At 40.4% G+C, this 21,432-nt stretch overlaps 1 protein-coding gene across 1 annotated transcript in view; it reads right to left on the bottom strand.

Annotated features, from left to right (window-relative positions):
- Window positions 1-21,432, bottom strand: part of PLB1 (phospholipase B1) — a 37,983-nt gene that overhangs the window by 9,929 nt on the left and 6,622 nt on the right. Inside the window, exons 7-22 of the mRNA XM_027681676.1 lie at window positions 19,360-19,411; window positions 19,136-19,216; window positions 17,971-18,036; window positions 17,507-17,607; window positions 16,564-16,645; window positions 16,028-16,132; window positions 14,204-14,299; window positions 13,021-13,092; window positions 11,345-11,416; window positions 9,075-9,135; window positions 8,353-8,411; window positions 5,872-5,930; window positions 4,951-4,994; window positions 3,614-3,713; window positions 2,152-2,203; window positions 205-285 (exon numbers count right to left, since the gene is read on the bottom strand). Of these exons, the coding sequence (XP_027537477.1) occupies window positions 205-285; window positions 2,152-2,203; window positions 3,614-3,713; window positions 4,951-4,994; window positions 5,872-5,930; window positions 8,353-8,411; window positions 9,075-9,135; window positions 11,345-11,416; window positions 13,021-13,092; window positions 14,204-14,299; window positions 16,028-16,132; window positions 16,564-16,645; window positions 17,507-17,607; window positions 17,971-18,036; window positions 19,136-19,216; window positions 19,360-19,411 (1,183 nt within the window). The remainder of the gene's footprint in view (window positions 1-204; window positions 286-2,151; window positions 2,204-3,613; window positions 3,714-4,950; window positions 4,995-5,871; window positions 5,931-8,352; window positions 8,412-9,074; window positions 9,136-11,344; window positions 11,417-13,020; window positions 13,093-14,203; window positions 14,300-16,027; window positions 16,133-16,563; window positions 16,646-17,506; window positions 17,608-17,970; window positions 18,037-19,135; window positions 19,217-19,359; window positions 19,412-21,432) is intronic.

Genomic DNA, 21,432 nt, shown 5'->3' with positions numbered 1-21,432 from the left:
TAATGCGTTTCTCCAGAGCTGCAGTGCCCCAGTATTAAAAGCTGTGCACTTGTTTCTGATACAATACAAATGAAAGGAGCTGGACTTTAAGTGCTTTTTAAACAAACAGGAACTTTGGCTCCCTGAGAGAGAGAAAGGTTATATTTCCAGGGCTGGTCATCTGCCAAATACCTGGATAAGCATGTCTGATTCAGAGATACAAACCTTGTCCAAGCAGTACTGGCACAGGTCGTTGCCTCCAACAAGGACAGTGATCAGCTTCCAGTCTTCCTTGAAGTTAATTTTCTAGTGGCACATAAAACAAACAGATTGTAGCATCCATTGCTTAGGCATACAGAGGTAACATTCACAGATGGGGCTAAATGGGGCACAGACAGCAGGACAAAACAAAGGAGGTATGCTCAGTTAAGTAGGCAAAAGAAAAGCATCTCTCCAGGGGAAAAGAGTGAACTGTTTGCTAGTCTACTGCAATTCACTTTGGCTTTTCTGAGAAAATTCCCTTCAGCAGACAAGATCTGTCAGTGTAACCAAGCATGGAAATGTGTCTGTGACAGCAAGCGTCCCTAAATGAAAGTTACCTTCAGGACAGGGATGGACAGGAGAGATTTGCCAGCCATGGTTGAACACTGCAGGCAGCGTGGGGATAAAGCAGTGTGGGAGTGGAGGCTGGAGTGACTCATGAAGCTGTGGAACTGGAGCTGCTGGGGATCCCTGCCAGCTGGGCAAGTATTACCCCATGGCCAGGAGGGGCGAGGAGTGCCCCGGGGAATAGACAGCTGGATTAAAATAGAAGAGTCCAGGAGGCTGGTGACTTCACTGAGCTCATATAAGGGCAGCTGCAGCATCCACGTCACCACAAGCTAACAATAGGCGCTGCTGAGAGCTGGATCTCATCAAAACATTTTGTAACATTCAGGACAAAGAAAGGAATCAAAGGCAACTATTTTTAGTGTGGTGCATTTACATAACAAACATCTGCGAAAGGATCCCACAAATAGAGGGAGGGCCTGGGAATCACCCACAGGTCTGAATTCTCCTCTTTAAACAAGCACTTTGCTTGGAAAGCCTTTAGTGAAGAGGCAGTGTGGCAGGGACACACCCCCTCCCCTTTTTTTTTTAATGCATAAAAAGCTGTGAATAAAACAAAGCTCTAGATCCTCTTCTATTCTATTGAAGATCTACGCCAGCTCCCTTCACTCTGCCAAACAATTGGTAATGCAGAGTAACTGACAGTGGGGTGAGCATGCAGCATCCATCAAGAATGCTGGCATGGAGAAACACATGCTTTGACAAACCCTGCTTATTCAGTACCCTTCTTTCCCATTCAGTCTGAGCCAAGGAGCACCAGGCACTCCTATTCTCTTAGAAGGAATGCTCTCCCTGAACCAACAGCTCACACCCAGGCAGTCATCCACACAAAATGAGCCAACACTTGGCGCAGGGCAATCTTGGGTTTTTCACAGATTTCTTCCCCCCACCTCACACCGAAGCAGCAGCCACTGAATTAAAGCAAGTCACTCTTTTGGTGCCCTTTGTAGCCCTCAATGAAGTTGGCACAGCAGACTGGTCCACAATACTAGATCCCCTACTAATTCCCTAAAAGATTGAGATTGTGATGTGACAGGGATTCATCCAATCCTAAGGTTTCTGGTCACTGATTAATTATTTACCTACTCAAAACCAGAGTTTCAGATGGCTTATTTTCCCGCAAAAAGACTTCAGTAGTCCCTCTTCCCAGTATTGTGAATAGTGTGATTCATATTGGTCTGCAGGTACCTGCTCCACCAATTTTACGTTCAGAATTTATAACCTCCACTTTGAATGTTGCTGCTCAACTAAGCAGTCCTGTGATCTCACCAGAGCCTTCAGACTTCTCCTCTTCCTCACTACCATCCTTACATCTTCTGGTTGCACTGCACCCTACATTAGTCTCTGCAGTTTGCATCTTACCTGAATGGATTTGTACAGTTAAATTATAATCTACTAAAGGCTAATTCATCTGGCACATTCATCTTGAAAAGCACAGCAGAGACAAGGACACTGACTTTTCTTGCATCAATAAAGCACTCTTCATGACTCAAGCATCCAATCAATTAAAATCATTTCCCAGAGACCACAGAACCACTGAAGGTTTGCCCAAATTCCACTTACCGAGCTACTTCTCATTAGCTCCACTAATTCACGTGCTTGGGTTGGCATATTGCTAGAGAGAGAGGACAGAAGATTTCATATGTGTGCTCCTAAAACAAATCATCTTCTTGAACTCCCACTCCTCATTTCAGGGAATTTTAGGATCAGTAGAAGTCAGTATAAGGAAAGCGATGCCTCAAAAGGATGAGCAAACATTGAAGGACCAAGTTGCACAAGTGAATAATCTGATCTGAAAGGACTTCAGCTGGGATGGCTGCCAAATGGCAGGCAACTGGTATGAGGTCTTCCCATCTCAGAGTTGGCTTAAGTGCATTTTGTTTGGAGAAAAGCACTAACACCTAGATGTACAGAGACATTTAGTTTAGTCCCTTCAAAACCTAGTGGGGGAGTTTGGTGCTTACACAGAAGCTGGGCATGTAACCAGCCTTTCTGATCTGGCCTTAAGTTCCTATGGCTTGTCTTATGGCTGGAAGATATTGCTTTTATTGTGGGAGAGTCCCAGGCTGGAGAGTCCCAGTCCGGCTCTGGGCAGGATGCGATGTCCACAGGCCAAAGCACAAACCATGCTGAGACACCAGCTGGAAACAAGCTCCTTATGTACCAGAAGTAGACTATGCTTGAGCTAATAAGCCCTGCCTCTCTCCAGCACCCACACAAATGCAGTTACATTATTTGGATTCCCAGAACCATATTGATCACACTGAGTCAGCTTTGCTTGGGGCACCCGTGAAATATTTAGTAGCTACACAGGTTTTGCTAGCTATCCTAAAATTCTCTTGCAGCTAATCTAAGGGCTGTTAAAGGTGTCACAAAAAGTCCTGGAAACAAATTGCATGAGTATCCATGGAGCAGGCATAGTGTGTACAAACCCTTGCACAGCCATACAAACTCTTACACATTTTGGTTCTTAACAGACTAGTAGATTTTTAGTTCGGGAGGACAAAGGAATTAATTCCTAGATGCTCATTCTGTTATTTTCCTTTGCACTGCAAACAGAGATAGTTTTTAATGCCATTAGTGTAGCAGTGGCCTTCTATTTGTTAGTTTGAGCCATGTTTCCCAGAAATCAAGGAATAAATGAGAGATGCACATGAATTTTTTCTCATTACAGATATTGCCTGGCAGTGAATCAGAGACTTGCAAACTGAAGACTGGGCAGAAAAAGGTACTGGTAGAATTAGAAGCATAACTAAGGCATTGGCTCAGAAATTATGGGCAGAAATCAAATAAAGAAAGAAAGTTTGTCTCTGATTTAGAAAAATAGGCACATAAATCCCCCAAACACTGAATTGAATTTAAAAAAAAAAAATCAAACCCACAATCAAAAATATGAGATCACAGAAACATGCTCAGTACAAGCAGATCACCAGTATTAACTCAACCTTGACATGTGTCTCAAAGGTAACCTGCCAGTACATCAGTTCTCACTCCTTTGCCCTTTCTCATTTGTGATTGTTCTTACCGCACTGTGGCATTTCTCTCTGCAACATTGAATCCAGCTGTTTCCTTAGAAGAGCCAGTGGAGAAGCCAAAGAGGTTCGGATTGAATTTCTTCAAGATATCTTAAAAAGAAAAAACACAGTGTTTAACCATTCACAGCACAAACAGCAGCATTGCCTCCTGCAGAAGGACAAGCCAGTTGAGTGGTGAGAATATGGACCTGAGTTTTCTCCTTATTCACTGTGACTTCATAGAAGCTACAGGCACACCTGCTTTGGAGACTCTAGTTACTGCCTTAATTTCATCACTGCAACTATTTCTCTCTGTGGACTTGAGAAACTGGGGTCTGGTGGCCCAGGAGATGCAGAGGTCTCAGGTGACTCACCAGTCTTGAATTAAAGTGTATTTGTAATAAAGAGTATTCATGGTTACTTTCTTTCATATACCAGAAGCAAACGCTCTGAAAATGGTCATCTGCGTCTCACTTCTCCCAGATAATAATATTTATGGTAGAGAATTAATTTTATTCACTTTTCTAGATTTCACTGAAACCCTCAGTGGGGAAGCATGATGCCTGAGCACTGTTTTTGTTACTGTGCCTGTAGCGATGTCTGAAACCTCTTTGTAGAGTCTCATTTATAATGCATAAATGAATTGTGCCTTCTGTTTTTCTTTGAACACAGTGCATGGTACAAGACAAAGCATATCAGATTTTATTACCAACACGGTCAGGTAATGTCAAACTGCTTCAACAGCATGAATCACATACAAATAGATCAACCATTGTAAACCAAGTCCTTTCCAATTTATTGTCACACTGACCACCTAATGGTTTCTATGGAAACTGCAGGGACCAATTACATAGAACATCAGGGCAAAAAATTTATAGTATTTTTAGATTTTTTTTCAGTGCTACGTAGAAACTTGAAATCATCAGGAAGAAGTATAGCCTTGTCACCAGCCCTACCTAGATGGACTGCTAATTGTTTCATAACCCTTCATTTGCACACAGCCATTACAGTCAATCACTGGAAAGCACAAAATAAGGGAGGGGTAGGACTGCCACGAACTTCTGTCACCTTCAGCATATTTATTCCTAATCATTTTGGTCAAAAGGATGATACAATCACATGCATGTCCTGTGATGTGGAGGGGCTGAATCGACTCTACAGCTAATCAGGTCAGTCTGGGTTTCAGCTGTGACTCACATGAACTGCTCATATCTACAAAAGATGGATATCCCCACTGTTTGCAAGGAAAGAATGACCATCTCCAGGTGTTTCCTAGTATCCATTTAAAAGACTTGCAGCGTAATACTCAACTTCTGCTTTTCTCATGCTTATTTTCCATGATACTCACTAGGTAAAGTAGCCTGGATCTCCAGGGTCTCGTCACCTCCAATACTACAAAGGGAAAGAACAAGATCACCAAGTAGGGTTAATCCTGCAACCATCTGTCTTATTGTCACCATATGTTGTTGCAGCAGCCCAAGAAGGAAGAAACAACCCCCACCAAAAACACTAATTTCAAATAATAAGGAGATAAACCACAAGAATTCAGAGAAAGTAGTGAAAGGATATTTCACATTAAATAAAGCAGGGCGTCAGTTACAATAGAAGCTATGCCTTCAGGCTGGGAAGAGAGCATACTTGTAGAACTGATTTTTCACATGAAAATGCTGGGATGCTCACCATACAAGAGCATATTTCCTCACTAAAGTTGCTCCACAGTACCTTGCTGAAACTACATTTATGTGCAGTTATGCATAGAAGAGACCGCATGAAATGCTCACTAACCATCTATCTGCAATTCTGCAATGTTGATTATGAAAAGATCCTCTGCCTCTACTATTTAAAAGCTGTCTGTGTGCATAGCCAATACACCATTACACCACTTCTGGCAGCCCCTACTGAAAATAATCTATGCCTGCAGATACATACAAAGCGGGGAAGAAAGAGCGTAGAAAAGAATGTCTACACATGCAAAGGCTTATAAACCATATGCCTGCCCATTTGAAGCAGGCAGTTTCCTTCCACTCTAGCATGGATATTGAGATTCATACTCTCTGATGTGCATTGTCTTTGTCCACTTCACAATAGCAAAAACAAACACCAAAAAAGCCCACAAGAATCATTCCCTTTCTCTTCCAGTCCTGACTCCTCCAATCCTTACCAAGCAATACTTGCTGTCAGCATCCTACCCCTGCATTTTCACCAGGTGACCCACACACTTATAACTGTGTGGACAAAAACAGAGAAAGAAAAAAATGAGCATTCTTACCTCCAGGAAAGTCCCCTCCAGTCTGTTTCTAGGTCAAGTGCTTTGGCTCCTACTGCAATCTGGAAAAGATGGAAAGAACAATTACAAAATGGTAACAGGAAAAAGGTCCTACAAATTTAGGTAAGACACACATCAAATTTTGAAAGTGCTGAACAATTTTGGTAACATTACTCTGCAAGTAGCCAAGCTTTTGCAATATCCCAGTTTTAGAATAAATGCTCCGTGTCCTTATTCATCACCACACACTGGCCTCTGGGCAGCCCTGCATCTCTCATGCTTCAATTTCACAGGCTTCACCTCATATGCAAAAGCAACTCATCCAGATGGTAGACCATGGAGCATCGGAGGAGATCAGAGTGTAAGGTCAAGGATAGAAGGCTTTAAAACTACTATTTTAGCAACTATTGGGACCCAGATTAACATCAACTGCTTTGTATTTGTCTGGATTTTTCTGATGGAAAATGCTTCATCCTGGCATTTCCTGAAGAAAGATGATTCTGAGAGATTTAATAATCCAGGAAAAAAAGGCCTAAACACTGATGAAAAATTCCCAGCCAGTTTTAGCTGTACATAAATCAGAGGAGATGCTTTTTAATCTGCCAAGAAAACAAATCTTTGGTGTAAAATCCATTTTTTCTCTCCTGGATCCAGCCTGCTAGTCTAACATACAGACTTGATGAGGGCTTGATGACAGGACTTTTTTTGCCAATATAGATAAGCATGTTGGCGTATCTGTTGCTTTCACTGTGCATTGGTGCTAAGAAGTCAAACAGATGCATTCTAGCCAGTGACATGACTAAATTGCTCAATGTTTCATTAATCTCCAAGTGCATCCAGACTGAGAACAGCCTTCCTTCCTGTACTGTGAACTATATTATCTTTCAAAATTAAATAAATAAATACATAAAACCATCAGAACAGAGACCTTTGTGATGAATTTGAGTATCTCACAGGACTGGGACAGACCTCCATCAAGGGGTTCTTCTATAGCTTTATCATTTATTAGTGGTTTCACTTAATTTTGTATTCTTCAAAAAGCCATGCTACCAACTCAGCCATAGACACTGACTGCATTCAGGGATCTTGTGGGAAATACCAGGAGGAAAATCAATGCCTTAGTGGACTTTGCTGCTGCAGTCTCTCTGTGCCAGGGATGGTTATGCACTAAAAAGCACACAATGCTGCTGATGTACTTGTGTGCAGGAAGTGTGTGCATGTGTTCATGTGTGGGAAATGCTCTGTCATTTTTTCTGGCCTCCCAAATAAATCACTTAATAAAACCCCTAATCACACCTTGCTGTGGCAATGGCAAATAATAGGAATTGCATGAATAATGGCAATATGAGAACCTGCCTTGCTCAGCTCGAGACAGAGACCTCCAGCATCATAGTCTGGCCCTTACTAAAAGAATTTAAATTCTTAAAATAAGAGGTATGTGCTAGTGCACATGTCTAGCACTAGATGTGGGGGAGGAAATAAAGCAATTAAGTTTAAGAGTCATTGCAATGGATAGGAGGGAGAGTTGTAGGTCTTTACTGAGGTCTTCTAAGAAAAGCTCAAAGCTCAGCAGCGGGGGGAAAGTCAGGATTAAATCAGGTCAGACAAAATCAGTTTCAAAGCTAATGAGGAGGTGCATGATGCATAATGAAGACATGCACACCAGCCTGGAAAATAAGCCTGATCATTTAAGTGCTTCAGTCCCTTCAACTCCCTCTGAGCTCAACAGGAGCTGAAGCTGCTAGAATGAGCATCAGTTTAGCTCAGGAGTTAAAATTCATGGGAACTGTTGACACAAATGTTTGCTTTCATCCCATGCCAGAACAATTCTGTAGTGCTGTGTAATTCTGGAACTTTTTCTCAGAAAACTTCAGTGCAGATCTGCAGTATTCCCTGCTATTCTTTCCTGGGGCTTTTTGATTGTTTTTTTTTCTTTTGGTGCCTAATTTTTTCTTTTCAGCTTGCATTCCTTGGTACTTGAAATACATCAGAGCTTTAACTGGAAGATGTCTAATCTAGGAAGCAACATCTGAAAGCAAAATTCTGAAATACAGGAGTTTTAGAATTATCTCAAGTGAGAAGCACTTCATTCTGCAATCAATTATTTTCATGGGAATTTTCAGCAAAATCTCTCATTGCACAAAAAATTCCAATTGCTTCCGTCTTTTTTTTTATGTCAGAAAAGACTATTCCTATAAGGCAGCCACTTCCCTTTTCAAAAACACTTGAATAAACTGTGTGCAATAGAGAATGGGATCCCATTTCTGTCCTGGCCTGAATTATTCATTACCGGATTACACAATTGCCAATGTCACTCATATCCCTTCAGGCTATTTCTTCGCAAAGGGAACCAGGCAGACGAGTTTTGCTTTGCCGAGCCAAAGCAATTTGCTTTCTATCTGATGATGCCTGATGTGACAACATCTAGGTAGAAACTCTCAATTGCTCTTTTCATTCTAAACATGGGAATACTGCAGCACTCACAGTCAGGGAATCTCCCAGTGCTCCTATGACTCTGATGTCAGCAGGTCGTAGCTCATGTACTAAAAAACAGTAGGAGAATAAAAGGAGGATTATTGACAACTGACCAGATACTGTTTAACAGAATAAAGATGCAAGTCCTAGGTTCCAATCCGATGGCATTTTTAGGGAGAATGAGGTTCAAGTTCTGTGTGTCAGCTGGGCAAAAGGCTTATGCCTTCTTGTCTTTGCTTGCATCAGTGTACCCAAATAACATGGAAAGCTGGAACTTAAAAGAGCTTAAGAAAAAATGGAAACAGTTTAAATATGTTTGCAGATACATACATTTCATCTCTTTTAACTGGCTTACATGTTTGGGTCATAGATCAATATATTCTAATTAAAAATCTCCCTGTAAAGCCTTCCAAATACATGCAACATTTGTATAGTTTCCAGTTTGCTGAGCCAGTAACCTTCCTAGGTAATTTTAATCTGCCACATTGCTGTATGATAAATGAAACATGAGTATGATAAATGTGATCACATTTATCCACAGAGAGCACACCTGCTGTCATGCAGAACTTACTGTGTATGGCAAGAGAGACTTTCTTCCTTTGCTGCTAAATATAACAGCTTTTATTGTTTACTTTCCACCTAGGATGTGCCATTTCAACATCTTACTGGTTTTAAAAACAAAAGATTAAATCCTTCATATTTTTGATTTTAGCTTAGGAGTTCTTTCTCACCTGATGTTGGGACACGACTAGATGGAGACTGTTCAGGACACGATAGCTCACTGCCCCAATTCTGAAATGGCAAGTTACAAAATTATTTCACCTTGTGGTTAAAAGATAATACAGAATTCATGCATGATTTAGTTGTACAGTGAAGGGCAAAACCGAGTTAAGACACAGATCTCAGTTTGGTGCCTATATAGCTCAACAGTCTTTTCCTCCTCTTTGTGGAATACTATCCAAACAATAATTACTTTTGGTGACATTTTCTAGCCAAAGCATAAAATTTTTCCAAAGGCAAAACACTTCATCACCAAATATTGCTTATGACAAAGTTCTGTAAGGAGGATTATTTTTTTCTTCTCTCTACAGCCTGGAGATTTTGTCCGTGACCTAGAAGATAGGGTCTCCAGGTTTGAAGTCTTGCTTTGTCTTGAAAGATATCAGATGCAAAAAAAACCTCAACAAAATACAAAAAAAAAAAAAAAATCCTCTGCAAAGTTATAATGTTATATTAATGTACTATATTATTAATGTATTATTATATTAGCCAGTGAAGGGCCTGAAACTTAAGTCCTGTGAGGTGTGGCTGAGAGAACTGGGGTTGTTTAGTCTGGAGAAAAGAAGGCTCAGGAGAAACCTTAATGCTCTCTACAATGACCTGAAAGAAGATTGTGATGAGGTGGGAGTTGGCCTCTTCTCTCAGGTAACATGCAAAAGGACAAGGGCAAATGGCCTTAAGTTGCACCAGGTTTAGGCTGGATATTAGGAAAAATTTCTTCACTGAAAGAGTGCTCAAGCACTGGAACAGTCTCCCCAGGAAAGTGGTGGAGTCACTATCCCTGGAAGCGTCCAAAAAACAAAGTAGACCTGGAACTTTGCAATATGGTTTAGTGGGCATGGTAAAAGTTTGTACTTGATGATCTTGGATGTCTTTTCCAACCTTAATGATTCTACTACTATATTATCATTCCCCATGTACTTTGCTAGGAACCTATTCTTTTCCCAGAAACTTTCAAAAAGGGCTTGCTTTCCCTGAAAAAACTTTGAAGCTTTAAAAGTTTCAGTAAAGAAAACTGTCAGGGTCTAAATAATTGTACTTTACCATACATTTATATAGGTGATATAATAGTTATTATGTGTATTCCACCAACTGAAGAAATTGAATCAACCACGCATGGCAGAACATCTTGGTTTACCAGCAGAGACAGCAGAGAAATGTGCCACCCGTGCTTTTTGGTGTAATAGGTTCCTCTATCAGCCATTGAAGTCTGGTTGCAGAGGCTATAAAAGACAGCTGGGCTTATTTTTAAATCGGAGAGGAAACTGTTCCTTTACTCCTTCTCTGCTGTTCCTTTCCTTTATCACTTCAAAAGCTGTTGCTGTTGAGATTCAGTGGAAATGCAAGAATAACCCACTAAAAGTATAACTCTAGCTCTACAGATGAAAATCTCATTGCAATCCTGCAAACTATAGCTTGCTAAAACAGTAACTGTTGCTTTTTGTAACCCTCAAGGCACACAGAGATTTTGATAATTGGGCTAGTCATAAGGACGCCCAGTAAGCCAAACTATCCCAGCCCATTTTGACTGCCAATAAAGAATGGCTCCATTTCTTCAAGTCCTACACACAAAGTTTGTTTCTGTATCTTGTTTAATCTACCTCGTGGTAGTTGCTCAGTCATGGTGGAAATTGGGTCCCTTTGAAAATGGGATTCCTATCACCTTTGTATTCGGTCACATTTTCAATATGTAAAGGTGACTGCCCTCTACAGGTTAAGCTTACTTGAGTATATGGAAGTACAGTGCCTCAAGAACAGAACAACTAAACCTTCCTCAGATCACAGTCACAGAATCACAGAATATGCTGGGTTGGAAGGGATCCACAAGGATCATCGAGTCCAACTCCTGGCCCTGCACAGAACCATCCCTAAGAGTTAGTTACACCACATGCCTGAGAGTATGATCCACACACCTCCTGAACTCTATTTGGGGTTTAGGATTCTAGGCTAAATTCTCCATAAGGCGCGGAACTTTCTATCTGAATTAATGATGCATCCCAGGTTACTTACCTATACAACTGCACCAATAATACGATTAATTTTGTTTGGCTTTTAGGTAAACATTTGTTTACACAGGAAAAAGTGTGATGCAAGATAGACTTCCCTTTTCAAAAATTCGTAATAATTTATGTAATCTATAAATTCAGTGTGATGTGTTAACAGCCACCAGATGCAGCTTTGCACAGTTTGCCTAAAATGCAGCGAAAGATGCAACAATCACCTCTATTGGCTCACTAGTGGGCTCCACAGGTGTGTAGTTGCTATTCTTGTATGTTCCCAGGAATGGCTTGTTCTGGGGAAAGAGGAAACAAAAATAAGAGAAATAAGAGAAATTAGGCAATAAGCACATAGCACAAACCATAGCAAGTGATATCAAGGCATCGTATCACCAAGAAAGCAACCGCCTGAGTTGCAAAATTGGAATCTGGATTTTGAAACCGTGGTCTTTCCTTGAAACTTGCAAAATTTGTGTTTAGAACCTTATGGCAAAAATTACATATGCCAGATGCCAACTGCAGTTTAACATTTTCCTCTCCTAAGCTTCCACAATTAGACTTTAAGAGTTGTTTAGTCCTTTCAAGAGACACTGATGTAAAGCCTAGACAAACCTGGGCAGATCTTCTGTGTCAGCAGAAGGGAGATGAAAGATTACTTACTGAAAAGGTCATTCTTTCCTCTAAGAGAAGCCGTAGAGATTGCTTAGTTATTTTTTTGCCCTACCAATGCAGCATGCATTGAGGAATACGTACATTGTATAGGCTAAAAAATCTCACCCAGATGTCCACTTATTGCAATTAAGAAAAATTCCAGTGTCTGCATAAGGAGGTCTTAACAATCACTAAAATTACAAGGCAAGCTTTTATTGTACATGAAGTTGCCTTGAACAAATAAATTTCCATAGCTACTGGCACTTCTATCAATGACTTTTTAAAAGCACTGTGGGCTTACCATTTCTGCAAACAATGGCTTTTCATAGAGATATGGCTTTTCATAGAGATATAGCTTTTCAAGGGATATAAAACTTTTCTTTGCCTACTTCTGAACAGCAACATCTTTGAATAAGAGTGGATGAAGGGAAAGAAGTATAAAATCCACACTATTTGGCACTGAAGTTGCTTACAATTTAAGCTACCTGGAAAGATTACTGGGTAAAAGAAATGTGATTAATTTGAGTGAATATGAGGACTTCTGAAACATGCTGATTAATAACTCAGTAGATCTTCCTTTTCTGACAGGATGGACACAATATGGACAAAATCCTCCCATATAACTTGAACACTTGTCTCCAGAACTGAGAGAGCAACTCAGCTCCCTGATCTATTCAGTTCTTCAGCCTCCTTGTTGAAACTGCTGAAGAAAGGGAGCCAATTATCGCTGCCTGCAGTGGTCATTTCCATGTGCCGATACCTAGCAACTGTACTGCAAGTTCAGCAGCTTGTTTTGTAACTGCAGAAGCAGCTTCCAAAGAGTCTGAAGTATCCCTGCTATGGATCAGACCAGGAAAACCAACCTGCTACTAATTTAAGAGATAACAAAATCTGGATTTTTCAAAGCTGCTGTGGTGCCCAAAATCCACTGATTTGGATAGGAAAGTTAATGCAGCATATTCTCATTTTTGCTGCTTAAGTTGCCTCTGTATTTCACAAACAACAAAACACAACCTCTGCTACAACTGAAAACACACAAATCAGCACGTTGTCAATCAGTATTCATGGCACAGCAAAAGGGCAACAGGACACCAAAGCAGGTACATGAGAGCACCTGCCACTCAGAGGTAAGCAGAGAACAAAGCTTTAAGTAAACTTGTTCCAGATATACTGAACCCCTGCTCTCTGCAGCAAGTACAAGCACACACAGCCTCCTGATAGCCAGCTTCCGTGATGTGGGTATATTTACCTGAGCTGGACAGCCAAGGACGATGTCAGCCGCGAAATCAAATGAGTCAGCTTTCTGGCCTACAGGCTGTAACTGGAAACAAAGACAAAAGAACCTATTCTGTAACTGTGTCAGCTCATCTTAAATTTGTATAACAATTCCAATCCAAAACAAACTAAATATACCTGTCACATCTATATAAAGGTGCCTGTATTTACAGACCTTGATTTACCCAAGGCTGAAATGCAACTACTTCTCAGAAAGAACATGGCAACTGCATAACAAAAGAGCAACTCTAGAAAGAAGCTTAAAATGGGAAGTGGAAAGCTACAGTGGGATCAGTTTAAACTCCTGGAGGATTTTGGCAGGCACATGAAGTACCTTGGAATTTCGCCAGAAGGCAAGGTCATAAACTCTCTTCTCTTGCATAAAAGATGGTTAAGAGTGCTTCATTTTTTTATAGCTAAGCTGCATGATGGCATCTCCAACAAAAGGCTGTTTATGTGTAGAAGATAAAACCAAATCTAATTAGAGGTACTGCTTGATGATTGCAAGCAATCATGTCAGCTGTTAAGATATTACCACAAAGTATATAGAAATTATATTCAGGACCTAAGATGCTGCCTCCAACTGCATGTGTCATCCCCCTGCACTGCAATGCTAAGTAAAATGGGTTTGCTTAAGCAACCTTTAACGACTTACTTTCATGGAGCTTTACTCATTTCCAAAAGTAGTAAAACTGAACTGAATTAAAGCCATTTCAATTCCTAATGAGACATTCACAACACATAGATTTAAAACAAACTTCTAAGTAACCCATTTTAGACTAACATATGCAGTTATAATTCTTTATTTGGTGGTTTGGCATCCCAGCCCATAGAAACATCATTCTTATTAAATGCTATCCTGCCTTGAATGACAGCGGGTGAAGTAGACTTGAAGTTGCTCAGCTGAAGTCACAAATGACTGCGAATGACTGCGATCATGCACTTACAGCACCCCTCTCCTCCCCACACACTTTAAGAACCAGGTGATTCTAGGCTGAGAGCAGTGTCAAAATCAGAGGGTACTTGACTAGCTAAGAAGATACAAACACAGGTCCAGTGCTATCCAGGCCTTAATTGCAATGCTTATTGCAGAGATCATTTTAATGGTAGTCAGGTCTAGGTAAAGACCTCGTTATGTGCAGAGCCTGTCACCTTACCATGGCATTCCAGAGAGCCTTGGCAAGCTGAGAATGGCCTTTCTGGCTTGGATGGAAGCAGTCAGGTGAAAAGTAGGAGACTTCTGGACGCCCATCCTACAAATGAAAGCATAAAGGACATTGGAGTGTAGAAGAATCCACATAGTTCCAGCTTGGGATTGCTGAGACTGAATCAGAGTCAGTAATGAGACATTAATGCTACTTGTTCTCCTTGCTCCATTGCAGAAAGGCCCATGATTATCTGGTGATACAAACTGTACTTCAGCAGATCCATGAGCTACAGAAACACTTAGCTAGAGATAATTATGTGCCTCCATGGGCAGATCCACCCAGAAGCAGCAAACCCACCATTTTCAGTTACGTGTGCAGTTCCTCTTCAGGTTCTGAAATAAGGATGGGTTTCTCTCCTCTGCATGTCATCAGAACTGGCACCACAGGCAACAGGCACCATTGGGCTCTGCAGTACCTTTACATGGTAACAAGCATGTTATGAGGCTTTAGCAGAAGGAACAGAGCCCAACTGCTTTTACACAGCTGTGAGTTTTGAAAGGAGCAAGAAGCAAGTAATTGTTCAATGGAAGGCAGCCAGGCTGATGAAGTACACCAGTGCAGTCTCCATTCTGAGCAAAGCTGTACTTTGACACAAATATCTTGGTTTTCACACAAGTACTGAGATTAGGGCCAGAGATGACTGACATAACTTTTTTGGTCAGAGCAGTCCTTCCTCAAAACTTGAGCAGGTCTTGATTTGTGGTGGTTGGATTTGCTTTTTAGAGACCTACTGCCAAAATTTGCATCTATATCATATCTTTTGCCAAGTTTGGAGGCAGAGTTTTCAGTTCAGGAACATCTGAAGATTGTGTGAGATAAAAAGGAAAAACAGCATCTTGAACTTTCTTAAAACCTGAACTAATGCTTGTGAGACTATAAAAAAGTTCACAAATATTTTGCTTCTTCTGTTTTTATTTCTGTGTTCCCTATGCTCAGTACCAAAATCCCTAAGGATGACTTTTTTCACAGACACCAGCTTCACACACACACACACACACAAAAAAAAAAGGCCTGTTTTTCCTGTGAAGCTTTCAGTCAGTTTTCCAAATTTGTCTGTAGCAGCATCTGGACTTTTCAAACTTTCACTAGATATTGTGAACATTTTCAGGATTAGTCCAGTTCAATTATACCAGAGTAATCCCTGCTCAATATTATGTCCCACCTGCTCTTATTTCCAGGTGAGATGAGGAAGTGCAGGTGAATATGAAACTTAGCAAATGCAGTTCCAGTTTTAGAGAATGTTTGGGACTTTTACTAGATTTATAGTTTACTGGAACTTGCCATTCAAGGAACTGAAACATACATAAACATATACATATGAAATACATAAAACTACCTTTTCTTTTTTTTTTTTGCCATCAGATCATAGGCAAACTTCTCTTTCTGTCAGACACAGAAGAATGAGTTATGGGACATAAAGGGGAGCTGATGCCGTAGTCTCCACTGAGCAATTCCTCTATGTTGCTATAAGTACTGTAACTTAATAACTCTGTTTTTTATTAAATATATTGCATTTTCAGAAAGAAAAATATTTATGTATCCTTAAGAACATATACAAACAAACCTCTTAAATCAGGTTTTGATTCATTTTCCAAAACAGTAATTGATCTCAACAGCGTAATACATAAAACTAAGAACTGATATGAAGAAATCTGTTGTACTATACCAAAAAGCAACAAATTCTAATAAGAAAAGCACTATTTTGCATATAGTCTCTACAGGTTAGATACCCACACTTAGTCCTTTAAATGGAGAAGTCACTTTATACCATACCTGACGTAAAGGAATCTCCACATTTTGGAGGAAAGGTTGGATGACCACTGTGAAATTTTCATGAGTGTCATATCTGCCAGACTCTATTAGTCTCTGAATGCCAAGCTGCAAGAAACAAAAACCCACAACCAATACTCCAGCAACATCTCTGTATCATAACTGGTTTGTTTGGTTTTTTGAAAACCCGAGAATAAAAAGGAAGTTTTACTTGTAAACTGAAATAGCCACATATGTTGGCAAAAGGTGTGTCTTGCAAAGTGGTTGAGAAGGCTGGAACACAATACTGCAACAGTTTGTCAGGGACAGGATTTTGGTGGCTAAACTCGCACCTATTCATTTCTCTACTAGGAAACTGAATTTTTCTGAAGAGTTCTGCTGCTAGTTTTGGTCACATGGTGTTTTGGATAGCTTCAAATAACCTCCTGCTTAGTTCATAGGGCTCATTTGTGTAAAATACTGATATGATATATTGCTTGGTAATCAAGATCTCGCGTCAACTGGAAATAAAATAACTGTATCACTCTTGATAAACATACCTGGTAAGCTCTGGTGGCTTCCCTCACCATCGTTAAATTTTCTGAGTTTTCTTCTCCTGTGAAAACACAGCTACACAGATAACTGTGGGAGAGAAAATGGGAATAGAGAGAGTTAGACATCTGATAATGCAGATGTCCCCCTTTGCCACCCAATGCCCTCATGTCATGGGAGTAATAAGGAAACCCATACAGTCATGTTTCTGTGAAAACATCTTATTGTTCTTGCTATTGTGATTTCACCCTTAGTCTTATTTTCTGTGTCACATCAATGATACTACTCTAAGTAATTTTTGTTCACACCCAGTTATATCAAAGTAATGTACATAGCACAGAGGATAGTTTGTTGCATTAATTACACCCTGGAATCCAAAGGCCCTGCAGACTGACAGAGGTGCTCATCAGTCCCCCTGAAACTAGAAAACAGGTCTTTGAAATGTACTGTCTGTGTTACCTCTGAGCTGATACCTTTCCAATCAACAATTTCTTTTGCATTCCCAAGACAGAGAATTTGTCCCTGTCTAAAAGGTCAGCAATTAATGCAAATTACCCATTGCACTAAAGCCTCTGAAACAGGAGAAACCTTTTTACTCTGCAAATACTTCAGGTTCCCACAGAAGGCATGCAAATGCAAATGTTTGTGGACCTCAACCCCATCTTGAAGAACCCTGTATCAGAAAATTTAATCCTAGCTCAGTGAGGTGTACATTACGGACAGTTCTAGATATGAAAAATACACAGGTCTTCCGACAACACTTGTGTCAAAGCCAAGAGAAGGAAATGCCATCAAGCAGGGTCATGATGTAAGCACAGCATGGGAAGTCCATAGGACTGTGCTGCTACCTTTGAACATTAATTCAAATTATGAGAGAAGTATAGAATAAGAACATGATTTATCATCATGAGCAGTAAGCTCAGGAACAAAAGGAAGTTAAATAAGCCTTACTCTGCTAAGTAAGTTGGGCACTGAACTTGAGTATCCACAAATAACTGCCTCAGAGAGAGGACATCCACCACATTAACCAGACTCACTAGAGCTTTTGGAACCTGAAAGGTAAGTCAGACTTTAGCTTAGAAGAAACTGGTTACAAAGCCCACAGTGCATTTATTTTACCCTGAAGTCCAAGCATTTGACACCCCTTCCCTTTCTCCACTGTTGGAAGGAAAAAAAATAATTAAAAAGAAGAAAAATCAACAACCTCCCCACCATCACCACACTCCCGCAACTCAGCTTTTGATCCTTTTCCTACACCACGGTTCAGTGTTACTGTCATTTCAGATTGCATCTCACTACTTGTAGACAGACAAGACAAAAGAAAATGTTTTAGTAGAAGTCAATGGTGTGTGTTTGGTACCAGAATGAAAAAAAACACCACAAAATCAAACAAACATCAGTCAGTCAGCACTTGCCTCCTTGTGCAGAATATCAAGAGTTTCTTGGATCCTTTTGATGTAATTCTCAGCTGAGTAGTGTTCCTGATAGAAATAGAAGAGATTACTGCTAAGGCATTTAGGTTGGGAGGCTGGAGAATCACAGTAATTCACTTCCTTTTCTGCCATACAACACTGTGGTTAGTAGAATGTTCTTGCTTCCTTCTAGAGATCAGGAATTTTAAGCATATCAATCTAAAATGTAGAAAGGCTTGGTGAAATTTTGGATTTAAAATAAACTTTCTTGAGCAGCAGTGTATTTAACTCAACTCCACTGGGCCCTTCATGTAAAAATGCAGGAAGGAACCCCATCTGAATGCATGCTGAACAGCATAAACCAAGCCCCCATAAGTGTACTCACAGTCAGCTGATAAGCGTTCATAAAATTAGGTGAAATCATTGCTAGTCAAGGTCATAGCTATAAATAAAGCTATAAAACTTGGCAGCAGCAGCAAAGATGCCTAGCAAGGCTTGTGCAGAAGTAGAAAATTTTGCAAGCAGAAGGGGTTGCAGGAGAATTGAAAATGCTCATAAGAAGTTAGCATTAAAGGCAAGAAAGCGAGAGCTGGCAGTGAAAGGTGGCCTCTCCCTGCCACCTGCCCACTCAACTCCCCTGATCTCCTTATGGCAGCCCTAAAGGCTTCTCCACAATCCGCAGAAGCATAAACTTCAAGTAAGACTGAGCACTGCAGCAAGTCCTCTTATACATACCTTTACCTGTTCCTAGCACGTCCCTAGCTATGAGTTATGGGGTGATGACAATTGTAGGATTCTACTGCTTTGAACTACCACTACCATTCTTGGATGTCTGAAAAGGCCATGCTAGCAGCAGAGCAATTTCCGCACCAGAGGAGTGAAGCTTTTCTTCCCTTCCATTTTTTGCTCATGTCAAAAGACAGTAGCAAAGATAGTGGTTCTGATCCTGGAGTAAGCCAGAGAAAACAAAATCATCCTACTCTGTTGCTGGTAATATTTTATATCAGGGTACTGTCAGCAACAACCCCCATCAAAACATACAGCAGCCTATATATAACTCACATTATCTCTGTGAAGGCCGCTAAGGATCCATAGATTTCCCTTGATGTGTTTCTACATTGGCACCACAGTCCCACTACAGTTTCAGTTAACCAGTTCTACTACTCACAGGGTCTTTGCAATAGTTGCACAAATCATTGGCTCCAATAAACACAGTTATGATCTTCCAGTCAGCACTGAAGTCAATTCTCTGTGCAATAAAGAAGAAAATAATGAGCCTGAATTTCTTTGACTTTATGATATGCATGAGGTGTCATTGCAGGTGGATCTTTCATGTGATCAACACCTATTTCTATTCATGCTGTAAGATTAAAGGAGTTCCAAACAACTTACATCATCAGTTTTCATAAGTCTCAGGAGATTTCTTGCTTGGGCTGGTAAGTGCCTGTAAAGAAGGACAACTAGTGAGTGAAAGAAACATCCGTATTGAGAGATCAACATAAGCATTCTTCAGACACCTTAAATCAAGTTGCAGATACCAGAAATGTTGAGTAAGGAGACAGTACAATACTTACATTGCTGTGAACAAATTACTTGATCAAATCACATTTTGGTGAGAAAATCAACACCAAATTGAACTTGAACACTGATTTTACTCAAGTTCAGTAATTAATCTGGAACCATAAGCTTAGCTCCTATTACAGTGCTTAGCACCTAAAACAGCTGAAAACCCAGACACAGTAATGTTTGTAAGCAGATGGCCTGTTTAGAACTAGGCTGCTATCAACCTATTCCTTGTAGACTAAAACAAGGGAATGCCCAGTCCCAATATTTAGCTGACCTCTTCAGCAACATCCCCCTGCAAAGCTTAGGTGTTTCAGAGTTCGTTGTGCACCCCTCCCTCATTTCTGTAGCCTGCACTGAGTCAATACTTAATTTTCCACTATGTGTAACAGCTCTGTGCACACAACTTTTCCAGGGTAATTAAAAGTCCAAGAAACTTTCAAGATTACTCAGGCAAGCTGGCAGGCTCACTGTTTTTCAATAGCCAGATAAGTGGTCTCTCTCTCTTTTTTATATATATACACACACACATATATATATCCCAAGTGCAATGGATTTTGGGTTACCTAGGCTGAGCGCTTCAACTTTGTTTGATTACCCTTACAAATGTGCAAAAAGGGAATGTGGTCAGAAAGCTTTGGCCTTCCGGGCAGCTCTGTAGCATGCAATGAGCTGCATCTCCCTCCAGGCTCTCACTGACAGTCTATCATTTCTGGGAGCATATCAGCTGACATCAATAAACGTGGCACTTGTTTTGTATGGCAACCAGAGGTTAGCTCTCCTTTGCAATACTTTGTTTACTGCAGGAAAAAGAGATATCTCTCACCACCCTCCTCCAGCTGAACACTGATCTGACACTGACATAAGGGTATCTACTGGGGAATGAGCCCTGTGGTACATCTACTTGTGACACAGACACTGTATGCATGTAATAGTTCTGATCACAGTTACCCTTGTCCAATGTCATAACCTACTTATTTATATTCCAAACCTATTACAAGCCACAAGTGGTCACAATTTCCTTCTGTTCTTACTGTGGAAACCCCTAATCTAAGGCGTTGACTTCGATATTGATGCAGAGGAAAACACCACTTATTGATCTGACAGTCCACAACATCTTTGATTTCTCATGCAGTCAGTGAGGTGCTGATGCATATCCTGGGCCAATGCAGTCAGTAAGATCTCACAACATCTTGAATGAAATAGTGCCAGCAATCACCCATCTTTGAACTGCAGTTTCAACCAAATTTAGATCTTGATGAATGGAAACAGTTTTCTAATGGGAAATACTGATATTCACAGTTCCTGTCACTGGTTTTCTCCTTAACCTCCTTTTTTTTCATATGAAATCAGAGGTTTCAGACAGGCTTTGGTTCAGCAACATTCTTCAGATCTATCCTTAACTCCATCATGTACTTAAACCCTTTAGCAATGAACGCAGATAGACTTCAGAATATTTTGCTGAATGGGACCTGCATTGCTATGTTGCCATCAAGTTCACTAAAGAGCTCTTCAGAGTAGCCACGGATTTTATTTTAAGAAACCCTTATACCAAAGGGGTTTCCAAAAGCTGGTAAGGCTGCAAAATTATCTGATTTCAGAAAGGTTCCAGCACCTCTGGAAAGCACCTTCCAGATTAGCACCATAAAGCAAGACAGGGCAGCCAACAATTCTTAAATACCAGCATTAGCTGGTGGACTTTTTTTGCCCTATGAATCATTAGAAAATGGATATTTTTGGCTGATGAAGAATAAATGCTGAATTGCATCATCATCATTCCAGGGCCAAATACCTAAAGCAGGAGAAACATTTCTGTATCTTGCAATACATTTCAATAGTCAATGAGGACACATTCTTCTTCTCAAGTACATCAAGAGCCAAAACACGACAGAACAGAACCCC

The sequence above is a fragment of the Neopelma chrysocephalum genome, unplaced genomic scaffold (genome assembly GCF_003984885.1).
Source record: "Neopelma chrysocephalum unplaced genomic scaffold, ASM398488v2 Primary Assembly neopelma1_61b, whole genome shotgun sequence".
NCBI lineage: Eukaryota > Metazoa > Chordata > Aves > Passeriformes > Pipridae > Neopelma > Neopelma chrysocephalum.
This window is presented reverse-complemented; position numbering and strand designations above follow the sequence as displayed.